This window comes from Carcharhinus amblyrhynchos, chromosome 24, assembly GCF_965287045.1.
Source record: "Carcharhinus amblyrhynchos chromosome 24, sCarAmb.v2.hapA, whole genome shotgun sequence".
In the NCBI taxonomy this organism is placed as follows: Eukaryota; Metazoa; Chordata; class Chondrichthyes; order Carcharhiniformes; family Carcharhinidae; genus Carcharhinus; species Carcharhinus amblyrhynchos.
In genome coordinates, this window is record NC_137347.1 from 36,806,856 (window position 1) to 36,830,623 (window position 23,768).

General features: G+C 42.5%; 1 protein-coding gene across 2 annotated transcripts in view; it reads right to left on the reverse strand.

Moving 5' to 3' along the window:
* LOC145358016 (protein phosphatase EYA3-like) overlaps positions 1-23,566 on the reverse strand; it is a 59,297-nt gene extending 35,731 nt beyond the window's left edge. For both annotated transcript variants that reach the window (XM_080211704.1, XM_080211703.1), the window contains exons 1-3: positions 23,321-23,566; positions 927-1,034; positions 7-56 (exon numbers count right to left, since the gene is read on the reverse strand). In XM_080211704.1, the coding sequence (XP_080067830.1) occupies positions 7-56; positions 927-959 (83 nt within the window). In that variant the 5' untranslated portion in view covers positions 960-1,034; positions 23,321-23,566. The remainder of the gene's footprint in view (positions 1-6; positions 57-926; positions 1,035-23,320) is intronic.
* Between the last annotated feature and the right edge of the window lie 202 nt (positions 23,567-23,768).

Here is a 23,768-nt window from a genome sequence, read left to right on the forward strand (position 1 = left end):
ACAAACCTTAATCCTTGTTCATCCGTGGGATCTAACTCATGACGTGATTTCTTCACCTGTAAAAGATATTAACAACTATTTCTTCATGAAAAAAACACAGTTGCACAAAATTTAAATGAACAATGTAATGAATATTAAGACTTGGGAGGGATCCCTTTACAGTTTGTTCAATGAAATAACTAATATATCCAGCTAGTTAATCATCTCTTTTGCATACAATTAAGAATACAGCTGTAAAATTCAAATCTTGAGAAACTTAGTCATCCCTTTTCACTTCCCCAGCAAGAAGATGGTGCAGAAGAACACACAATTCAGGGTCAATTGACACCTTGGGAGCTGGATCCTTATCTACAGTAACTGGGATTAACAGTTATAACTATATCAACAGTTCAAATTTCAGGCAGGAAGGCAGAGTGCAGGAGGAAATGCTGCCGGCGTGAAGGGGGGAGTGCTAGGATGGATGCAAGAATATTCAGAGCATTATTAAAAAGGTGGTTCGAGAAGCAAAGGATAACCTAGGAGGGAGCATAACCACAAGCAATACACATAAATAAAATAGTTTCCCAACAGTGGAACAGAAGAAGAGGGCGGGGAGGGGGCGGCAAGGCAGTAGGGGGGAGGGAGCAAAAGGGCAGCAAGGCTGAGGGGGGATAAGAAGAGCGAGCAGCAGAGGAGAGGGAGAATGGTGAGGCGGCAACAGAGCACAACTGTGGGAGCAGGAAAAAGAGAGGGGCTGGAACAATTGTCCAACATCGTCACTCCAGAAATAGAACTGAATTTACAAGATTGCTCACTGATTATCAGAATAAATGATTGAAATAAAAATAAAATACAAATTGCCTCACTGAAAACCAAGGTTTAATATAACACAATGAAAATCTAGTAACATCATAGCTTTAGTAAGAAGTGAGCATCACATAACCTACAGGGCGTTCCTGAGTGTCCTTTGGATCTTCCATTGAAGTCGCGTGTCCTGGTGTTCGCTCGTTTTGCGATATTGTACAATGATGCTTCCTCTTCCAAGGCTGTTATGCCTGAAAAATTTGCACAGACTTATATACCCTGATCACACAGAATTGTTTGATGTCAATACTCTCAAACTGTTGGTTTATTTCAAAGTGACATGTGAGGCCTAATTTACAGAAAAGCTCACCCTGAACTGCATCAAACGAAAATACTAAATGCAGGTGTACAGTTGATCCTCAACTGATCAACTATCTGGGTCAAAAGAACAAGATGTTCAATAATCAAAGGCACCATGTGAAATAATCTGGAAAACTGCCATGTGCAGAGCTAATTTTCTAATTCATTCCAGATTCTTCCCTCAGATTTGAGGTAAGTTCACATGGTTTGCCACATGAATTAAGTAAACAACAGAAAATAAATTCTCTTCTGAATACATGTGAGCTGCAAGTAAGGTGGCCAGAAAACCTGACTGAATCTACATCGTAAGCATATCCACTGTCGAAGTAGGGCAAAAACAAGTGTCATATATCATTTGGTTGATTTTAAACTTTGACGCAAAATATCCCCAGCAAGGATGAAACCATGATTATCACTTCTCGGCTTTTTGGCTAGGTGTTGGATCAGGCCAAGATGGGGTGTAATGCCTTATCATGTCAGCTTGGATCTTGTTTGTCTCTCTTGTGGGGACCATGAAAACTTGAATTTGGCATTTGGGCAAACAAGGAATGGATTGGTGTTTGCCTAGTATATTCTCAGTAATTGCTTTATAACTTTAAGGATGTTGTAAAAAATATTTTAAAATGCCCAGCAAATATTGCCAATCACACCCAGAGCTGTTGCTTCTGAAGTTCTGAGTACCAGCTGTCCAAATGAAAATATTACACCACTACAGGATTTTTGAAAACTATTTTTGCTGTATTCTAGCAACATGTAAAAGGGCCAATATTGATAGAAAAATTCAGATGTTTGTTGACAGAAAAGTCTGATGAGTTCAAGGTGCCCAGTCATTCCTCCTACAAACTCTCTTCAAAAATCCAAGATGTAAACAATAAAGTTTTGGGCAAGGAGAAAAGAAAGTTACATATACCTGAAGATGGTTTTATAAAGTAGAAAATATTATATAAGAGACATCATAAGACAGAGGAACAGACGTCAGTCTTTTTTTTAAATTGCTTCTTGGTCTTTTGACTAAGATCAGGTGTCTGATCAAGCCCAAAATGGAGTGCAATGCCTTATCTTCTCAGCTTGGATCTTGTTTGTCTCTTGTGGGGACCATGGATTGGATTCAATTAAATTTTGAATTTGATTTTTGGAGAAAGCAAGGAATTGATTCTATTTTGCCCAGTCCATTCTGAGCATTTGCTTTGTAACTTTTAAGGATGGAGTCAAAGAAAAAAAAATGTCAATCGCGTCTGCTCTGCCATTCAACAAACATGAAGGCAGGTAAAAATCTCCGGTTCCAATGCACCCCTCACCCTTGACCTCAATACATTCCACACCTGTTTTGAGCAGCAGGTCAGTGAGAGCACGCCCTCCATCCCAGAAGCCTCAGATGAACCTGTATCCAAGGTCACCATTGCCAACGTCAGAGCAGCCTTCTCGAAAGTCAACCCATGGAAAGCAGCTGACTCAGATGGGATACCAGGACGAGCACTCAGGTCCTGCACACACCAGCTGGCAGGGGTATTCACAGACATCTTCAACTTCATTTTACACCAATCTGAGATCACTACCTGTTTCAAGAAGATGATCATCATCCCAATACCAAAGAAAAGCCGGGCAGAGTGCCTTAATGACTATCGTCCGGTGGCTCGGACATCCATCACTATGAAAGGCTTCAAAAGGTTATTCATGGCACAAATCAATTCCTGCCTTGCAGACTGCCTGAATCCATTAAAGTTTGTCTATCGCAACAACAGATCCACAGCAGATGCCCTACACTCAACCCTGGAACACCTGGATAACAAAAGACACCCTGCCAGACTCGTATTTATTGACTACAGCTCAGCCTTCAACACGATTATCAAAACACATTTCCAAACTCTTCGGGCTTAGGGCTCAGCTCCTCCCTCTGCGACTGGATCCTAGACTTCCTAACCCACAGACTGCAATCAGTAAGGACAGGTAGTGATGCCCCCACCACGATTATCCTCAACACCGGTGCCCTATACAGCTGTGTCCTCAGCCCCTTACAATACTTCTTTTACACTAATGACCGTGTGCCCAAATTCCTATGCAACTCTATTTTCAAGTTTGCTGATGACACCACTGCAATATACCAGATCTCAAGCAAGTTGAGACGGAGTACAGGAAAGACAAAGAATCTGGTGAAATAGTGTGGTGACAATAATCTCTCCCTCAACGTCAAAGGAGATAGTAATTGTCTTCAGGAAACATAGTGGAGGACGTGCCTCAGTCCTCATCAATGGAACAAAGTGAAAATGATCAAGAGCTTCAAGTTTCCAGGTGTCCAGATCACCTGTCCTGGTCCCTCTACACCAAGTTAAGAAAGCCCACCAACGCTTTTACTTTGTCAGGAGGCTAAGGAAATTTGGCATGTCGCCTATGACTCTCACCAATTTTTACAAACGCATATTAGAAAGAATCCTTTCCAGATGTATCACAACTTGGTATGGCTCCTGCTCTGACCAAGTCCGCAAGAAACTACAAATTGTTGCGAATGTAGCCCAGTCCATTGTGTAAATCAGCCTCCCATTCATTGACTGTCTACACTTCCCATTGCCTCAGGTACACAGCCAGCATAATCAAGGACCCCGTGCACTCCCGACGTACTCTCTTCTACTTTCCTTGGCCAGGAAAAATATATAAAAGTCTGAGATCACATACCAACCAACTCAAAAACAGCTTCTTCCCTGCTGCCACCAAACGTTTTAATAGACCCACTATATATTAAGTTGATATTTCTCTGCACTTTAGAAATGGTACAGAGAAGTATTATAGAATCTTGAAAGACTGTAAACATTATATTCGGCATCCTCTCCTTTCCTTATCCACCATTTACTCTAAGAACAGTATGCTTTGTTTCTACAGCATGCAAGAAACAATATCTTTCACTGTATACTAATACATGTGACAACAATAAATCAAATGAGAACAAAAACCTAGTATGTCACAGCTCTCCAAAATTCACTATTCTTCAAGATATGGGTTCCTCCACCGGCATTCAGCTAAACAACCTTCCAACTCTCCCTCAAAAGCTTATTAATAACTTAAACCCCAATACACATGGGTAGAATTTCAAAATTTGCAGATAATATGAACTTGGAAGCACTGTGAACTTTTAGAAGGATCACGGACAAGTTCAAAACATCAGACAAATTGGTGGAATGTGGCGGCGGGGGAGGGAGAAATTCGTGGCAGATGAAATTCAATTGGGAGACATGGAAATTGATTCACTTTGGCAGGAAGAACACAGATTTTAGTGTGTATGTAATTAGCTGACCTTACTGTGCATGCAAGTTAGATGACCTCAATCAGGGCAGAAGGTTCATCATTTAAGCCAAGGCCCCTTTGAAGAAAATAGATGAATGTCCACATGGGCCACACAAAGCTGACTCAGCCTCAAAGTTCCACAGTTTAGCATATTATCATGTATCCGACTCAATGTCAGATACATCACTAAATAAAAGAAAATAAAACTGATCGAAAGCTTTTGATAGTTTTGTCAAAAAAACACAAATCAAATGATAGTCATTAATTTTGTCATCAAAATAACTGCTGCTCGGTAAATTCAGCAGAATATACATGAATTCTCAGAAATGACACCATATTAGGTTTACTAGGCTGATACCGGAGTTGAGGGGGTTGAACTATGAGGAGAGGCTGAATAAACTAGGCTAGTACTCGTTAGAGTTTAGAAGAATGAGGGGAGATCTCACTGAGACATATAAGATGATGAATGGGATGGATAGGATAGAGGTGGAGAGACTCTTCCTGCTCAGAAAGGACAGTAGGACTAGGAGGCACAGCCTCAAGATAAAGGGGGGGCGGTTTAGAACGGAGTTGAGGAGGAACTTCACTCAAAGGGTGGTGAATCTCTGGAATTCTCTGCCCGTTGAAGTGGTGGAGGCTGCCTTGCTAAATATTTTTAAGACGCGGGTTGATGGGTTTTTGATAAGCGAGGGGATTAAGGGTTATGGGGAGAGGGCGGGAATGTGGAACTGAGCCACGACAGATCAGCCATGATCTTATTGAATGGCGGGGCAGGCTCGAAGGGCTAGATGGCCTACTCCTGCTCCTATTTCTTATGTTCTTAAATCGCTTTGTCAAGATAATACCATTGCACCAATAATTAAACATAATACAAACTGGAAACACCCATTTCAAGTTAACTGCACCTATTATCTCAGTGATCCATATTATTTAGGGTTCAGCGCTCTGCAGGACTCCTGTGTTAAGACCTTGGTCAGAATCTCCAACGCATTTTGTGAAGTTAGCCTCGACCTTAAGTTTTACATTTGATTTTGACATTGGCGTTTCACTCCAGGTACGATTCAAGTAGCAGACCAGGAAGATTTTATCAAACAAAATTTATTTAAGAACACAGTTAGATATGACAAAAATTAGCATAATTTCTACCAATTACAAGACTTAAACATGACACAGTACAACTCTTAACAGCTAGCTATCCTTGTTGTTCTAATGTCAAGCAATGTCCCACGACAGACAACCTTCCTCAGCATTAGTTAGCACAAAAACAAGTCTGCTAATGTGATGCTGGATTTCTAGCTTTTTAACACCTCTGCATGGCAAACCTGACTGCAGTTTCCAGGGAAGGATATATCCTGCAAACAGCGCAACCTCAGAGGTAAATCAAGTCTCTGACAGCTCCGTTAAATAGCCACCCAAACAACAGTATGTCCAACTCGAGAGGGGGAGAAACACTGCTGTCTCTCTGCTTCAAACAGCTTCTGAAAGTAAAACTAGACTTATCTGCGAAAACAACTGGCCAATTGTAAGCAACGGCATAGCACAAAACCTAAAGCATAACAAGTGATAGGTAGGAAGTGTAGGTGATTCTGAAGAGGTTACTGACTGCACAATTTCATGTATCTCATCCAGGAAGAAGAGCATATATTGGTAGATCTTGGATGCTGTGATTATGACTATGTTCAAGGAGGGAAACCAATCTGATTGCAGTAATTACAATGGAGTCTCCCCATGAGGAAGATCATTGTAAGGATCTGTTTTTTTCCCCTCAGTGACTGTGGAACTCCTCCCAGAGTCACAATGCACTTTTCACCCATCAAGAAACACTACAGACGTGTTAGTTACTGCACACAGCAAATTCAAGAAAAGTGCAAGGAACGGCACCAACCACTGTAAATAGTCTTTGTCTTGTAGATGGCAGATGTGTTCAGAGAAGCAAGAATTTCAAACATACATGGAAATTTAAGTAATGGATTCAAACATCAAAAAAGTATTGTATTTACTGCTTCCTCCATAGATAATTTTTAAAACAAGGATAAATCTGTTCATGTTTTGCTTTTTATAGCAACAAAATAACATTGTCCTGTTATAACTAACCCAATTTCATTTTGAGTTTGAGTGTCTGCTTTCGGCCAGTGGCCACGTGATTGCAGTTGGACACGTGCAAACAGTAGTCAGCACCCTGTTATTTTTAGTGAGACAGTGAGCATGAGAGAAAGAGGTGAGAGAGAGAGAAAAAAAGTGTGTGTGTGAAAGAGGGGGATCGAGTGTGTGAGAGCGTATGTGAGAATGTGAAAGTGAGAGAGTGCGAAAGAGAGAGAGTAAGAGAGGGGGGAGGAAAGAAAGAGAAAGAGAGTGTACGTGACAGAGTGCGTGTGATGTTTTCAGTTACTTACTAGATGCCGTTTTTAAAATTATATCTGTTTTGCAGGCACTGTACTCCAGATTATCATTACTTCATGTAAAAAAAATTAATGTTTACTCCACGATTTTGTTAGAGCTTGCTTTTGCGCCACCAGGTTTGATGGTACCATGCCTTTAAGAAATGTATGGTAATAATGTTTCTCTGCAGGATGTTTTAGCACTCCCTGGAATTTGTTGGCACCATATTGTCAGCAGACAGTGTCCTTCATTGTTACTAAAGCAATGTAATTGACATCATGTTGACTTTAACCTGAACTAACGTAGTGTTCTATTGTTTGTGTTCCCCTGGGATGGCAGAGTAAAGCTTGAGGGTGACTGACAAGTTAGGTCATGGTCTGACTTGTCAATCACCCCCAAATCAAGCTCTAATTCCTCACTAAATGAGCTAGGAAGTCTTTGAGATGCTCACTTAACCATGGTCAAGTTGCTGATATGCCAGACAAGCTCATACAAACATACAAATTAGGAACAGGATTAGGCCACTCAGCCCCACAAGCCTGGTCCTAGATTCTCCTACAAGAGGAAACATCCACTCCACATCTACCCTGTCAGTATCCCATAAGGTTTTAATCAAGTCACCTTACTCTGCTAAATTCTAGTGGATACAAACCTAACCTCTCCAATCTTTCCTCACAAGACAACCTGCCTATTTGTGGAATTAGTATAGGAAGCCTCTGACCTACTTCTAATGTATTTATAATTCTCCTTATCCCTCTATTCCCTGCATATTTATGTCTTTACCTAAAATCCCTTAATGCCCCCATCTTTTTTGCCTCCACCACCCCTGGCAGGACGTTCCAGACACCTATTCACACACTGTAATAATGCTTGCCCCTCACATCTCCTTAGAACTTTCCCCTCTCGTCTTAAGTGCACGCCCCCTAGTTTTAAACATTTCAGTTCTGGGAAAATGATTCTCACTGTCAACCCTTTCTATGCCCCTCATAATTTTATAGACTTCTATCAGGTCCCCCTTCAGGCTTTGCTGTCCCGAGAAAACAACCCTAGTTCATCCAGCCTCTCCTCATAGCTCATACCCTCTAATCCCGGCAGCATCCTGGTAAACCTCTCCTGCACTCTCCTCAGAGCCTCCATATCTTTCCTGTAATATGGTGATGAGAATTGAATGCAATACTCTAAGCTGCATAATGGCATCCTGATTCTTGTACTCAATGCCAGGACTAATAAAGGCAAGCACTCCATACGCCTTCTTTACCCTATCTACTTGTGTGGCCACTTTCAGGGTGCCTGAACCCCAAGATTGCTCAGTACATCAATGCTGCTTAAGGTCCTACCAATAAGTGTATACTTACCCTTAACATTTGATCTCCCAAAGTGCAGTACCTCACATTTGTCCGGATTAAACTCCATCTGTCAATTCTCCATCCATATCAGCAGCTGATCTATATCGCACTGTATCCTTTGACAACCTTCTACATTGTCCACAACTCCACTAATCTTTGTGTCATCTGCAAACTTATTAACCCACCAATCTACATTTTCATCCAAGTCATTTATATATATCTCAAACGGTCGAAGTCCCAATACAGATCCATGTGGAACACCACTAGTCACGGACCTCCAGCCAGAAAAGCACCCTTCCACCAATATTCTCTGACTTCTATGGGCAAGCCAATTCTGAATCCAAGCAACCAAGTCACCTTGGATCTCATGGATCTTAATCTTCTGGAAGAGCCTACATTGAGATACCTTATAGAATCTTTATAAGACCCTCGTCAGGCCTCATTTAGAGTATTGTGCGCAGTTCTGGTCGCCTCACTATAGGAAAGATGTAGAAGCTATTGAGAGGGTACAGAGGAGATTTACAAGGATGTTGCCTGGACTGGGAGGCATGCCTTATGAAGTTAGGTTGAGGGAGCTGGGACTCTTTTCCCTGGAGAGACGAAGGTTGAGAGGCGACCTGATAGAAGTTTACAAAATGTTGAGAGGAATAGATAGGGTGGACTCTCAGAGGCTATTTCCCCAGGTTGAAATGGTTGCTACGAGAGGACACAGATTTAAGGTGCGGGGAGGGAGGTTCAGAAGTGATGTTAGGGGTAAGTTTTTCACTCAGAGGGTGGTGAGTGAATGGAATCGGCTGCCGTCAGTGGTGGTGGAGGCGAACTCGCTGGGGTCTTTTAAAAGACTTCTGGATGAGTATATGGGGTTTAATGAGATTGAGGGTTATAGATAGGTCTGTAGGTTGGTAGGTGTTGATGTGATCGGCACAACTCGTGGGCCGAAGGGCCTGTTTGTGCTGTAGTGTTCTATGTTCTAATCATAGAACCCCTACAGTACAGAAGGAGGCCATTTGGCCCATCGAGTCATACCAACCACAATCCACCCAGGCCCTAACCCCCTAAACCCATATATTTATCATGCCAGTCCCCTACTAAGTATACAGTGAAAATTATTGTTTCTTGTCTATACAGACAAAGCATACTATATATAGAGAAGGAAAGGAGAGAGTGCAGAATGTAGTCTTACACTCATAGCTAGGATGTAGACAAAGGTCAACTAAATACGAGGTAGGTCCATTCAAAAGTCTGATAGCAGCAGGGAAGAAGCTGTTCTTGAGTTGGTTGGTATGTGTCCTCAGACTTTCGTATCTTTTTCCCGACAGGTGGTGGTGGAAGAGAGAATGTCCAGAATGCGTGGGGTCCTTAATTATGCTGGCTGTTTTTCCGAGGCAGCAGGAAGTATAGACAGAGTCAATGGATGGAAGGCTGGTTCAAAATGTTGGTTTCATTCTCGCTTCACAGATGCCGCCAGATCTGCCAAGACCCTTCAGCACTTTCTGCCTTTGTTTCAGATTCCTGTCCAAAGCTTTACTAATATCCATGTGCACAACATCCACTGCTGTACCCTTATCGATCGTCTTCAACACATCCTTGAAAAAAAAATCAAGTTAGTAAGACATGACCTGCCTTGCACAAAGCCATGCTGACTTTCCCTAATTCGGCAATGCTTTTCCAAATGTGTGTAAATCCTAACCCTAAGAATTCTCTACAATACGTTCCCAAACACCGGTGTGAGACTTAGTACTCTATAATTTCATGGAATTTAGGATTTGGTCAATACCACTGCCCAAGTGATGGTAATTTTCCTGAGTTCTTCCCTCCTTTCCATTTTCTGAACTAGTTATTTCTGGGATATTACTTGTGTTCTCTATAATGAAGACTGATGCAAAATACCTTCTTCAATTCATCCACCATAACTCTACTCTCCATTATCAATTACCCAGAAGCATTTTCTATAAGACCAATGTGCTCACTTTGTGAACTCTTATTTGTATATCTATTTAAACACTTCGGAGGCAATTCTTTCAAAAACAAAATGGTGTGAATTATTAAATAGATAGAAGTACCCAACTATAAATTTCATCCAACACAAGTAACCAGCAGCCTGTGATGACAAACTGTTAGGTTATTATGGACTCCAATAAAAAAAAGTTAGATCAATCATAATACTTTCCACATTAAAAGTTGCAGAATACAAGATATTAAGAACAGAAGGAATTCCACAACCACAGATCCAGAAACAAAACTGACTGATCGCCTTAAATGGGTGACCCCCCTCGTTTTTAGATCAGAAATTAGAAGACATTTTCTAAGAGGGTCGAGTGTCTTTGGAACTCCCTGCTTCTACGACTTTTTGAGGAAGAGTCTTTGAATATTTTAAGGCAGAAGTAAACAGATTCTTGATAAAGAAAGGGTGTGGGGGGGGGGGGGTGGAGTGAAAGGTCATCAGGGTAGAACATAGAACATAACAGCGCAGAACAGGCCCTTCGGCCCACGATGTTGCGCCGACCAGTTAAAAAAAAACAACAATGACCCACTAACCTAAACCAATCCCTTTTCGTCCATAAACCTATCCACAGACCTCTTAAACGCCCCCAAACTAGGCGCATTTACAACTGCAGCAGGCAGGGCATTCCAATCCCTCACCACCCTCTGGGTAAAGAACCTACCCCTGACATCTGTCCTATAACTACCCCCCCTTAGTTTAAAGCCATGCCCCCTCGTGCTAGATTTTTCCATCAGAGGAAAAAGGCTATCACTATCCACCCTATCTAAACCTCTAATCATCTTATATGTTTCAATAAGATCCCCTCTTAGCCGCCTTCTTTCCAGCGAAAACAACCCCAAATCCCTCAGCCTCTCCTCATAGGATCTCCCCTCCATACCAGGCAACATCCTGGTAAACCTCCTCTGCACCCTCTCCAAAGCCTCCACATCCTTCCTGTAATGTGGGGACCAGAACTGCACACAATACTCCAAGTGCGGCCGCACCAGAGTTGTGTACAGTTGCAACATAACGCTACGACTCCTAAATTCAATCCCCCTACCAATAAACGCCAAGACACTGTATGCCTTCTTAACAACCTTATCTACTTGATTCCCAACTTTCAGGGATCTATGTACACATACACCTAGATCCCTCTGCTCCTCCACACTATTCAAAGTCTTCCCGTTAGCCCTATACTCAACACATCTGTTATTCCTACCAAAGTGAATTACCTCACATTTCTCTGCATTAAACTCCATCTGCCACCTCTCAGCCCAGCTCTGCAACCTGTCTAAGTCTTCCTGCAAACTATGACACCCTTCCTCACTATCTACCACACCTCCGACTTTGGTGTCATCAGCAAATTTACTGATCCACCCAACTATACCCTCATCCAGATCATTAATAAAAATCACAAACAGCAGTGGCCCCAACACAGATCCCTGAGGCACACCACTTGTAACCGAACTCCATGATGAATATTTACCGTCAACCACTACCCTCTGTCTCCTATCCGCTAGCCAATTCCTAATCCAGTTCCCTAGATCACCCCCAATCCCATACATCTGCATTTTGTGCAGAAGCCTACCATGGTGAACCTTATCAAACGCCTTACTAAAATCCATATACACCACGTCCACTGCCTTACCCCCATCCACCTCTTTGGTCACTTTCTCAAAAAACTCAATAAGGTTAGTAAGGCACGACCTACCCGCCACAAAACCATGCTGACTATCTCCAATCAACTCACTACTCTCCAAATAACTATAAATCCTATCCCTAATAATTTTTTCCAAAACCTTGCCCACAACAGAAGTGAGACTCACCGGTCTGTAATTCCCGGGGAAGTCTCTGTTCCCCTTCTTAAACAATGGGACAACATTCGCTAACCTCCAATCATCTGGTACTATACCAGAGGCCAACGACGACCTGAAGATCAGAGCCAGAGGCTCTGCAATCACTTCTCTTGCCTCCCAGAGAATCCTGGGGTAAATCCCATCCGGACCAGGGGGCTTATCTATTTTCAGACCCTCCAGAATATCCAGCACATCCTCCTTATCAACTGTAACACTGTCAATTCTACTCCCCTGCAACCCAGTGTCCTCCTCAGCTATATCCATGTCCCCCTGCGTGAACACCGAAGAGAAATATTGGTTCAATGCTTCACCAATCTCCTCCGGTTCCACACATAACTTCCCTCTGCCGTCTATAACTGGCCCTAACCTTGCCCTAACCAACCTTCTGTTCTTGACATACCTATAGAACGCCTTAGGATTCTCCTTAACCCTATCAGCCAAAGTCTTCTCATGTCCTCTTTTAGCCCTTCTTAGCTCGCTCTTCAACTCCCTCCTAGCCAATCTAAAGCTCTCTAGTGCACTATCCGAGTGCTCACGTCTCATCCGAACATAAGCCTCCTTTTTCTTTTTAACCAACGAATCAACTTTTTTGGTGCACCACGGTTCCCTAGCCTTACCAATTCCACCTTGCCTGACAGGGACATACCACACACTCGCAGTAGCTGCTCCTTGAAAAAACTCCACATTTCGGACGTTCCCAATCCCTGTAATCTCCTAGTCCAACCTATGTTTCCTAATTCTCTCCTAATAGCCTCATAATTACCCTTCCCCCAGCTAAAACCACTGGCCCGAGGTTCATGCCTATCCCTTTCCATCACTAAGGTGAACGTAACCGAATTGTGGTCACTATCACCAAAATGCACACCAACTTCCAAATCCAACACCTGATCTGGCTCATTTCCCAACACCAAATCCAATATAGCCTCACCTCTAGTTGGCCTATCTACATACTGAGTGAAAAAACCTTCCTGCACACTTTGCACAAAAACTGACCCCTCTAACGAGCTGGAGCTATAACAATTCCAATCAATATTAGTAAAGTTAAAATCCCCCATAACAATTACCCTATTACTTTCACTCCTAACCAGGATCGTCTCTGCAATCCTTTCCTCAACCTCTCTAGAACTTTTAGGAGGTCTATAAAAGACTCCCAACAGGGTGACCTCTCCTCTCCTATTTCTAATCTCCGCCCATACTACCCCAACAGACAAGTCCTCATCAAACCTCCTCTCTGACACTGTGATACAATCCCTGACCAATAATGCTACCCCTCCCCCCCTTCTACCTCCTTCTCTACTTCGACTAAAACATTTAAACCCTGGGACCTGCAGCATCCATTCCTGCCCCTGCTCTATCCATGTCTCTGAAATGGCCACAACATCGAAGTCCCAGGTACTGATCCACGCTGCAAGTTCACCCACTTTATTGCGAATACTCCTCGCATTGAAGTATACACATTTCAAACCCTGCTCCACCCCACCCCTGCGATGCCATGCATTGCAGTCCCCATCCATGCACCCCTCACTTTCAACCCCTCTACTCAGGATCCCTCCCCCCCCTCCGAATCAGTTTAAACTTCCCTGCATAGCCCTAGCAAACTTACCCCCCAGGATATTGGTCCCCTTCTGATTCAGGTGTAGACCATCCCTCTTATAGAGGTCCCACCTTCCCCAGAACGAGCCCCAATTGCTTAAGTACCTGAACCCCTCCCTCCTGCACCATCCTCTCAGCCACAAGTTCAAACTTTCCCTTTCTCTATTCCTCTCTAAACTATCTCGTGGCACAGGCAAGAGTCCGGAGATAACCACTCTATCAGTCTTGGCCTTTAGTTTCCACCCCAACTCCATAAATCTCTGCTTAATATCCCCTTCCCTTAACCTCCCTATGTCATGTGTAGGCAGGAATGTGGAGTTGAGGTTGCAATCAGATCAGCCATGATCTTATTGAATGGCGGAATAGGCTTGATGGGCCAAGTGGTCTACTCCAACTCCGATTTAAATGATATTTTCATTCCTATTCAAGCAATACTGAGGCAGACAGAATAACATCACCAGCTACAACTGAGGTCAGGTCACACACCATAGATAAAGACTATAGAATCATTTGTGTAGTTATCGTTTAATACCACAACAGACAGTATTATCCATTAAGTCACAGATAACCATACAGATGCTGTTTCCACCCACCCCCCCCCCCCACCCCTCAATGCCCATTCATTGACAGCACCATTAAAATCTGCTATTTCTAGTACCCAGAAAGACCAGAACACCACATGCAAGAAAACACCAGCACCTGCAAGTTCCCCTCCAAGCCACACATCAGACTGACTTGGAAATAAATCACTGTTTCTTAATTGTTGCTGGGTCAAAATCCTTCCTTATGGCACTGTGGGTACATCTAAAGCCCACAGATTAAAATGGTTCTGAAACCAAAAGAGAAAATGCTGGAAAATCTCAGCAGGTCCAGCAGCATCTGTAAGGAGAGAAAAGAGCTGACGTTTCAAGTCCAGACGACCCTTTGTTGAAGCTTTGTCCTGCTGGTCTTCCACAGTTCTTCGAACTTTCGACAGATCATCCATTCCCTCTCATCTTCACTGTTTGATCGCCAGTCATGCACAATAGTTGTACTATTTCCTTTAATGTGTCTTAATTCCATCCCAACGGATTCAATCTTAACACAATCTCATATGAAATAGGAGTGGGGGTAGGCCATGAGCCCTTAAACCTGCTCTATCATTCAATAAGATCATAGCTGATTGAACTGTAACCTCAAGCCCACATTCCTGCCTATCCCTGAAAACATTTAAAAGTGCTTCGAAAGGTTAGTCATGACACAAATCCATTCCAGCGTCCCAGATTGCCTGGATCCACTTTACTCCATTTCTTGACTGTAGCTTAGCCTTCAACATCATAATTCCTACAAAACTCATGTCCAAACTCTGGCCTGGGGCTTGGCTCCTTCCTCTGTGACTAGATCCTAGACTTCCTAACCGAGGCCGCAGTCAGTAAGGATAGGCGACAACACCTCCTCCATGATCATCCTCAACACTGGTGCCCCACAAGGCTGTGTCCTCCGCCCCTTACTATATTCCTTATACACCTATGACTGTGCAGCTGAATTCCCCTCCAACTCAATTTTCAAGTTTACTGATGACACCACCATTGTGGGTCGATCTCAAACAATGATGAGATGGAGTACAGCAAAAAGATAGACAATCTCTCTCTCAAAGTCAACAAAATGAAGAAGATAGTCATCAACTTCAGGAAGCATAGTGCAAGATGTGCCCCTGTCTACATCATCAGGAACGAAGGGGAAATAGTCAAGATCCTCAAGTTTCTAGGTTTTCAGATCACCAACAACCTTGCCTTGTCCCTCCAAGCTGATGCTAGTTATGAAAGCCCATCAACACCTCTACTTTCTCAGAAGCCTAAGGAAATTTGGCATGTCCACTACGACTCTCACTAACTTCTACAGATACACCAAAGAAAGCACTCTTTCTGGTTGTATCATAGCTTGGTATGGCTCCTGCTCTGTCCAAGACTGCAAGAAACTACAAAATGTTGTGAATGAAGCCAGTCCATCACGCAAACCAGCCTCCCATCTATTGACTCTGTCTGCACTTCCCGCAGCCTTGGAAAAGCCAGCATAATCAAGCATCCCATGCACCCTGGACCTACTCTCTTCCATCAAGAAAAAGACACAAAAGTCTGAGGTCATGTACCAACTGACTCAAGAATAGCTTTTTCCCTACTGCCATCAGCCATTTGAATAGACCTACCTTGCATTAAGTTGATCATTTTCAACTCCTTCCTTATGACAGTAACTACATTCTGCACCCTCTCCTTTACTTTTCTATGAATGGTATGCTTTGTATGGCACAATAGACAAAACTTTTCACTGTATGCTAATACATGACAGTAATAAATCAAATTAACTCAAAAACTTATCATTCCCTTGTTAATCAAAAATCTATCTAGCTCTGCCTTAAAGTTATTCAAAGGCTCTGCTTTCACTGCCTTTTGAGGTGTACAATTCCAAAGACTCCTGACTCTCAGAAAAGATTTTTCTGCATTTCTCTTAAATGGACAAGCCTTACTTTTAAACCATGGCTCCTAGTTCCAAGTTCTCCCACTAGTGAAATCATCCTCTCCATATCCATTCTTTCACCCCTTGTCATCGATCCTCACATTTTAGTGTCATGAATACCTCCTTTTCTTGATCCCTATATCTCTTGAAACGCAATAACCAGTGTAGTAAAAATCCATGTAGTCAATTCAATTTTCTATTAAATAGGTAAAGACAGCACCAGATTACATTAGCAAATAAAGCAACTAACTGACATATAACCCATGTCTGTAACTAAAGCACAGATAATCATTGGAACATAGCTAACCTAACTCCAGACTGGCTGAAGGCCTACATGATCTGACTATAAAAAGACAGCAGGAAGAAAAATAGTCAATTACACAGCTGAAGAATTATTCAACCCAAATTAAAGATAACATTCATTGTGCCTTTTCATCCTTACAGAAAGGATATTAAGCACGTGTCCAAATCTAAACCAAGTTATTCTAGTTCCTCCAAAGCACTGTGTTGCCAGTTTTACTTCCTCAGGACTGTAGATGGATGCAATTAGCACCCTGTACCTCTTCCACATTTGAGTTTCACTGTTTTGTTTTTTTAAATACTACTTTGTAAATCAACAGTTATCCTATTTAATTGATCCATTTTGTCCCCTCGAATGCTGTAATACATTAAGACTGAAACAAAGCCCTGAATATCTCTGTGATTCATATTGGTCCAACCTATTCTTTAGCTATCCTTTTATTTACTAATAGAATCCTAATAGAAATAGAGGTTTACAGCATGGAGATAGGCCCTTTGGCCCAACTTGTCCATGACACTTTTTTTCTAAAGCCCCTAAGCTAATCCCAATTGCCTGCATTTGCCCATTTTCTCTATACCCATTTTACCCATGTAACTGTCTAAATGCTTTTTAAAAGACAAAATTGTACCCGCCTCTACCACCACCCCTGGCAGCTTGTTCTAGACACTCCCCACCCTCAGTGAAAAATTGCCTCTTTGGACCCTTTTGTATCTCTCCCCCTCACCTTAAACCTATGCCCTCTAGTTTTAGACTCCCCTACCTTTGGGAGATGTGGAACCTTTTTAATGTAGTTACAGTCATAAGGAAGGAGTTGAAAATGATCAACTTAATGCAAGGTAGGTCCATTCAAAGGGCTGATGGCAGTAGGGAAAAAGCTGTTCTTGAGTCGGTTTTCTCAATGTTGTCCTGATTAGCAACTCAAATGACATTCACTATGAATTCTTAGTCCCTCAGACATTGCTGAGCTGAGGTAACCAATCAACCATATCCTAGAATATAACATCTCTAATGATGCCACCAGGATTGAAAAATATAGTGCTAGGTTCATATAATGCATGGCCAAAAAGATACTGCCATCATTTTTTACTAGTGGCGGGTATAATTGCACTGTTATAGCTTTATTGCTATTGCCACCTGCACCAAGACTCCACCTCTACCCACAAGCATGAACCTGGTCATAAGAGACATTCTGCTGTTTGCTTCCCAGTGTCATCAGTGCCACAATTCTGTAGGTACAACATTGCTTTCAGTCAATAATATTCTCCTGAGATGTAAATACTACACAACTGGTTGCTGCAAACTTCCCTTCAGAAACCAGCTGGCTTCCCAAACACTGCATTAATCACCAAGCCAACTGCCACACTTGTAAAGCATTATTTGGAAGAGGTAGTATTTTTCTTGAAGTCTAGAATCAGAGGGAAAGGCGATCCAAGTAGCTGAAAATACAATTAGGTTGAGACCACACGTAACTTATGGAAAAAATTAAAGCTGAGACAAAGGTGTGGTTGCACCAACTGCTTGAATCAAGTCATGAATCAGCTGTATACCAGTAGGGATTAAAAGAACACAAATATTAAGACAAACATGACTGAAGAAAATTATGGAATATCTGATGGATAACAATTTAATTCCGAGAAAGAATTTCTTACAAGCTGCAAGTGTGGCAGCATGCCACGCAAACACACAAAGGAAAATAATATTCTCTCATTGCCAAAGTATCTTGGACAAATTTCAACTGAAGCTGATGGCCAAGAAGTGCTGGTGCATTAACAATTCATGCTCTTGAAAGTCCGGAAAGAGTCAATTTGGTTTGGAAATGCAGTCTATAGTTGTCACATTGTTCTGAAACTGTTCAATAGCATGATACTCATAGCTCCTTAATGTCTTAAATAAGATGTTAAAGTCCACCTTTCATATATACGACTCAAACACGAGCAACAAGCAGCTGACCTTAAAAGTACACAATGCTTATGGATACACTATGCATGGATCTGTCACTTACAGCATGATTTAATGAACCCTAAGGTTACGAACAGTCAGCCTGATGAAAGAAAATATTTGCCAGCAAGTGTGACCCTGAACTGCCCAAACCTCAACAATTTAACTTGCCTTCTCATTCCACTCTGACATTTCCATTTACAAATTCCAGTACCTTAACTCTTCTGGGCATTGTACAGTCCTTACTGTTGTTTCCTCTCATCAGAGAATCTAGACTAGAGATCATCGTTTAAAAATAGGGGGTCCCTCATTTAAGATGGAGATGAGAATTTTTTTCTGAGGGTTGAATGTCTTTGAAACACTTCCTCAAAAGCTAGTGCAAGCAGAGACTTTGAATATTTTTTTCAAGGCAGAGCTAGATAGATTCTTAGTTAAGAAGAGGGTGAAAGGTTATCAGGGCAGATAGGAATGTGGGATTGAGGTTACCAGCAGATCAGCCATGATCTTATTGAATGTTAGGGCAGACTCTAAGGGCTGAGTGACCTACCCCTAATTTGTACATTCATACATTTTCAGCTCCCCTATCTCTCCATTTTCTCATTTTTTGTTTATTTGGGCCACTTTATTTGCTCATTTGTTTCATGTTGCCATACCAAAAACCCCTTAGTGTCATGAGTATTAGCAGGGTAAATACATGGGGTTACAGGGATAAGGTCTGAGTGGGATTGTTGTCAGCGCAGGTACGATAGACCGAATGGCCTCTTTGGTAGTGTAGAGATCATATGAACAACATCCTTCATATCATCTAACAGTTCAACTAATGCAGTAACTCCATCTCTATCATGAGAAAACCTGTTGTTTTGTCATTTTCCCTTTTAATCAAATGCTCACCTGAGTTTTAGTTTTCAGTTCTAATGAAGGATATTCACCCAAAATGTTAACAAAAGAAACAGAAGTAGGCCATACCACCCCTCTGGCCTGTTCTGCCAGTCATTGAGATCAAGGTTGATCTAATCTGAACCTCAACCCCACCTTCTGGCTAACTCTTGTCTCTCCTGCTTTGCTGATTAGACATACCACTGTTTATCGACATTTCCTGTTTTTAATTCTACCAACAGAACTTTTGATTATTTGAGACACCAGAAACAATGCAACATATCAGGAGATAAATTTACAACAAATTGGCCCTTTGGCAATTATCTACCATACAGTGCAGAGAATTGACCAGGTACATCCTGTACAGAAAACAGAGCAAATCCAATCGGGGCAATTACATCCCCATCAGTCTATTTTCAGTCATCAGTAAAGTGATGGAAGGGGTCATCAACGGCGCTATCAAGTGACACTTACTCAACAATAACCTGCCCGTTGATGCTCAGTTTGGATTCCACCAGGGTCACAGCTCATGACCGCATTGCAGTCTTCGTTCAAACATGGACAAAAGAGCTGAACACCATAGGTGACATCAAAGCAGCATCTGATAAGGTTTGGCATCAATGAGCCCGAGCAAAATTAGAGTCAATGGAAATCAGAGGAAAATCCTCTGCCAGTTGGGAGTCATATTTCTCACTAAGGAAAATGGTTGTGGTGGTTGGAGGTCAATCATCTCACCTCCAGGACATCACTGCAGTGCCCTAGGCCCATCCTCAGCTGTTTCATCAACGACCTTCCTTTCATAATAAAGTCGGAAGACGAGATGTTCGCTGATGACTGCACAATGTTCAGTACCATTTATACCTTCTCAGATACTGAAACAGTCCATGTTCACATGCAGCAAGACTAGGACTTGGGCTGACAAGTGGGAAGCAACATTTGCACCACACAAGTGCCAGGCAATGACAATCTCCAACAAGAGAGAATCTAACCATCACTCCTTGACACTTAATGATATTACTACCACTAAATTCCCTGCTCTCAAGATCCTGGGAGTTCCACGACCCAAAATTGAACTGGACTACCATACAAATACTATGGCTATCAGAGCAAGTCAAAGATTAGGAATCCTGCGTCGAGCAAGTCGCCTCCTGACTTCACAAAGCCTGTCCACCATTTACCAAAACACAAAGTAATAGAATACTCTCCCCACTTACCTGAACAAGTGCAGTTCCTGCAACACTCAAGAAACTCGATACCATCCAGGACAAAGCAGCCCGCTTGATTGTTTGTGGAAGGAGTGGCATTCAATCCCTCCATCACCAATGAACAGTGGCAGCGGTGTGTAACATCGATAAGATGCACTGCAGGAAATCACCAGGATTCCTTAGGCAGCACTTTCCAAATCCACAACCACCAACTAGAAGGACAAGAGCGAGGATACCTGGGAACAGCACCAACTGGTAGCTCCCCTTCAAACCACTCACCATGCTGACTTGGAAATACACCGCCATTCCTTCACTGTCACTGCAGCAAAATCCTTAGACCCCCTTCCTAACAGCACTGTGGGTGTACATACATCTCAGTGACTACAGTGGTTCAAGGTAGCCCACCACCACCTTCGGAAGAGCAACTAGGGATGGGCAATAAATGCTGGTCCAGCCAGCAATGCTAACATCCCACAAATGAAGACAAATTATAGTGCAGAAGTTATTTAATGGAACCAAAACACTAATAGTAGATAATAAATTACCAGTTGTGATAAAGACACATTCAACTAAAAAAAAGACAAACAAATTCAACTGGGTAACACTGAAGCCATAACCGGGGGGGGCGGGGGGGGAAGAGAGAGAGAGGAGGAAGAAACTGCTAATATTGAACATCTGTTGAAATACAAGAATTCTGGAAATACATATTGGTGTTTCAATATCTAAAAAAAGATGGTGGTTTCCAACCCTACCACAGGATAATTACACAGCGGTTTTAAAGGGACTAATAATTCAGAAGCCCACGCTAATCACCCAAAAACATGACTCAAATTATATAACAGTTGCAGAATTTAAGTTCAATATAATTAAACAAATGCCAATTTTTATTTCACCTACATTTATTTATCCTTTCAGTTACATTAATACCATACCATCTGCTAGTATCAGTAATGGTGACCACGTAACCAACATTGTTGTAAAAACTCAACTGGTTAACTAATTTCATTTAGGAAAGAAAATCTGCCAGTCTTACCCAGCATGACCTAAATGTGACTCCAAACCCATAGCAATGTGGCTGATTCTTAATTGCTCTCTGAAGTGACCTATAAAGCCACTTAATTGTACTCAACAAGGTAGGTCTCACCAGTTGTGTGGCTGCATTAAGCTGTGCATAGACCCTTGGTACGCAAGCACCAAGTGTCACTATATACTGAGGTTCTACCTATCCCCAATGTTGCGAAGGATAGGTCTGGCCAAGCTGCTGTGGAACGCTCCAACTGACTGGACTGCACCATAGCACCTGTCCTTCATAGAAAAGTTTATGCAGAAAAACACCTTTGATCACGAGTTCATCAGGCAGTGGTATGCATCCTAGAAGCCCTATAGGAAAAGATGTTGGTGGATCCTGTCCAATGGTTCCCTGAGCAGATTGTCAGCATCATCTGACAGAATGCTTCATCACCAGAATGGCCTCCTCCTTTTCATATCTTTCCTACATGCCCAGAGTTTCATCCTATTTGCATGTTACAATTGAGGTGACCATGGTGGGGAAGACACAGTTGTCCACCTCCTTGCTCCTTTGCAAAGAAAGTCTGGAGAGAGATGAACTATTTTTTGTTAAGGTTCATCCCATGCAGCTCTGTGCTCTATGGGTTGTTCCCAGGAACACACTCCAAGACAAACATCAGATGTTGCTAGAGGATCAACTTGGTGAAAGGTGCTCTTTGGTCTGCACGGAACTTGTCTGTATTCCAGTACAAGAAGTTGTCCCCGACCAAGTGTTGCAGACTGGCACATTCCAAAGCCCAGGACCACGTGCTGAGGGATGTACTATAGCCTGGGGCAGCTGCTGCAGAAGCGCAATGGGGGAAGTCACTGCAAAATCTTTTAACCACGGTGAACCAAGAGGAGCAAAACCTCTCCAAGCAAATGACTCACTGGATGCATAGAGTGAATATTACATGTATTTCTGTTCTACTGAAGCATCTGAGTGCAACTTGTTCTATGTAGATAATCTTTAAAGTAACTTTGCAACATTTGTAAGACCATTGTGAAATGTTTCCTTTACTGCAGTGAAGCATCTCAGACTGTTGCTTGATACTGTAAGAAACCTAAATATTACTGCTTTTTGCATGATGGCCATTTTAGAATGTTGGTAATGTTCTTGCAAATTTCTTATAAGGTATATTTTTGGAAAAGGCAGGCAGGTCCTAACCACCTTCAAATGCAATTAGGAACACTAGCCTTGCTATCATCATCCACATCATATGAATGAAAAAGAGTTGTCCCAACAATTTACTATTGTTTTCAAAGTTTATTTCTTAGTGTCACAAGTAAGTTTACATGAACACTGCAATGAAGTTACTGCGAAATCTAGTCACCACACTCCAGCACCTATTTGGGTACACCGAGGGAGAATTTAGCATGGCCAATGCACCTAACCAGTATGTCTTTCAGACTGTGATCGGAAACCAGAGCACCCGGAGGAAACCCACACAGACACAGGGAGAACATGTAGACTCCACGCAGACAGAGATCCAAGCTGGGAATCAACCCTGGAGTCCCTGGCGCGTGAGGCAGCAGCCAACCACGCCAATATCAAGTTAGACACATTTGTTAACACTGGGACAAAAACTGCAATGTCTTCAATCAATTCTACTTACTAAATATACACAAGATTTGAACACTTTAATAAACTGAACTTGTACTTTCTAAGTTTGAGTTACAATTAACGCAACTTCATGTTGCAATATTGACACTGAAACATTTGAACGTGAAACTTAATATCTAAAGTGTATGTTCATCCTAAGCGATGGACTGCCAGAGTTAACTTTCAGTGCGGCTCACTGTACATAGGGACACTATTTAGCAGGAAGCGTCACTTGCGAGCTTAAGCGCATGCGCGGCCGCTATTGTCAGCAGATACTCACTATTTGGCAAAGGACATTCGGGGCCTGCGTCCTTGCTGCCCCATCGAGCCCGCTTCCCTCAGAGCGCGCACAACAACAATAAAATAACAAACCGCATCAACCGTTTGACACGGAAAGAAGCCAGGGCGATCAGCTACAAAGGGGGTTTCGAATTGGAGGGCGAGAATCCGCAAGCTGCCGTGCCCCTCAGCTCCAGCCGCATCCCGCCTCTGCGGTCGCTACCACACAACGGCCGCCATTGCAGCGTCGCACTGCACCCTGGGACTTCCGCCGCCTCCCCATGCGTCACGTGGGCCGAGCTGCCCTCCTTCCCGCCACCAGGAGGGTTGCAACTTTCAGAATGGGAACCTACTGGAGACAGTGAAGTTGTATCAATACCAGCAGTTCCAATGTTGTCAAAGCAACACAATGCCCCCTTTTTAGAGAAGTGCAATAGTTCAGAACTATT